The sequence below is a fragment of the Myotis brandtii genome, unplaced genomic scaffold, assembly GCF_000412655.1.
Source record: "Myotis brandtii unplaced genomic scaffold, ASM41265v1 scaffold1904, whole genome shotgun sequence".
Lineage (NCBI taxonomy): Eukaryota > Metazoa > Chordata > Mammalia > Chiroptera > Vespertilionidae > Myotis > Myotis brandtii.
The window spans coordinates 15,991-17,762 of record NW_005357093.1 but is presented as its reverse complement, the minus strand read 5'-3'; the positions used below and the strand labels follow the sequence as shown (position 1 = coordinate 17,762).

Sequence of the window (1,772 nt, the reverse complement as noted above, 5' to 3'; positions counted from 1 at the left end):
AGGGCACATGCCCGGGTTGCGGGCTCGATGCCCAGTAGGGGGCGTGCAGGAGGCAGCCAATCAATGATTCTGTCTCACATTGATGCTTCTATCTCTCTTTCCCTCTCCCTTCCTCTCTGAGATCAACAAAAATATATTTAAAAATAATAATAATAATATTTGCACCCTCAGCCAGTGTGGCTCACTGGTTAGAATGTAGGCCCACATGGGTTTGATTCACAGTCAAGGGCACGCAAGAGACAACTGGTCCATGTGCCTCTCTCACATCGATGCTTCTCTCTCTCTCTCTCTCTCTCTCTCTCTCCCACCTTTCTCCCTCCCTCCCACTCTCTCTAAAAAGGAATGGAAGAAAAACAAACCAAAAAATAATCCCTTAATTAGGCACGAAGGTCTCTATTGGCCTTACCCAGAAATAACGTTGCTCGTGAAAGATACCAGAAAGTACGTATTTTATATAAATAGGAAAAAAAAAACGGGGGGGGGTGGATGGAACTCACCGTTTCCTCTAAAGCAATTTCTCCTCCTGTTGCGTTGGAAATAGCCAACCGCGGCCCCCACCAGCGTCACCACCACGACGGATACGATGGGAGACACGATTGTCGCTACCGTGTTGCCTGCAGGAGTCAAGGAAAAGCAAGATCGTCTGAAGGGGGAAAAAAAACGGGGCCAGCAGGAACGCCTACACCCTAACTTAGCTCACCGTCACCCCCAGTCCGGGAACTAAATGGGTGTGACCGCTGGTCTCCCTGACCCTTCGATCCCTCCATAGAATTCATTCTTTACAAAAGAATGGATTCGTGTAGACGTGCCCATCCGCTCATCGGATAAATGGCTGTGTTTCAAGCTACTGTGTGTCAGGATGCTTTGTTACGCAGCAGAACTAACTGATACACCTTTTTCATTAATTCTTTTTTTTAATATATTTTATTGATTTTTTACAGAGAGGAGGGGAGAGGGACAGAGAGCTAGAAACATCAATGAGAGAGAAACATCGATCAGCTGCCTCCTGCACACCCCCTACTGGGGACGTGCCCGCAACCAAGGTACATGCCCTTGTCCGGAATTGATCCCGGGACCCTTGAGTCTGCAGGCCAACGCTCTATCCGCTGAGCCAAACCGGCCAGGGCTCGTTAATTCTTTACAAAACAATGGTTGTGTTTCTAGCTACTGTGTGTCGGGATGCTTTGTTACGCAGCAGAACTAACTGGTACACTTTTTTGATTAATTCTTTACAAAACATGAATAGGGGCGGGCCCTTTTCCATCAAGCATATAGGTGCTGTAGATGTGCCCATCTGCTCGTCGGATAAATGGTTGTGTTTCAAGCTACCGTGTTTCAGGATCCTTTTGTTACACAGCGTAGCTAACTGATACACCTTTTTCATTAATTTTCTCAGCGGTCATGGTGTGAAAACTTCACACTAGACAACTGATACACCTCTTTCATTAATTATTTTTTTTAAAATATATTCTATTGACTTTTTTTAAGAGAGAGAGAGGAAGGAAGAGAGAGATAGAAACAGCCATGATGAGAGAGAATCATAGGTCAGCTGCCTCCTGCAGGCCCCCCACAGGGGATCGAACCCACAACCCTGGCGTGTGCCCTGACTGGGAATCGAACCCGGGACCCTTCAATCCAAAGGTCGATGCTTTATCTGCTGATCCAAACCCTCTAGGGCTTTATAAAAAATTAATTCTTTTCAAAATATTAATAACTAGAGGCCCGGTGCACGAATTCGTGCACCAGTGGGGTCCCTCGGCCTGGCCTGCGGG

At 46.8% G+C, this 1,772-nt stretch overlaps 1 protein-coding gene across 1 annotated transcript in view; it reads right to left on the bottom strand.

Annotated features, from left to right (window-relative positions):
* Positions 1-1,772, bottom strand: part of LOC102240914 (glycoprotein Xg-like) — a gene marked incomplete at its 5' end in the record, with an annotated part of 17,814 nt that overhangs the window by 370 nt on the left and 15,672 nt on the right. Inside the window, one exon of the mRNA XM_014538416.1 lies at positions 498-614. Within this exon, the coding sequence (XP_014393902.1) occupies positions 498-614 (117 nt within the window). The remainder of the gene's footprint in view (positions 1-497; positions 615-1,772) is intronic.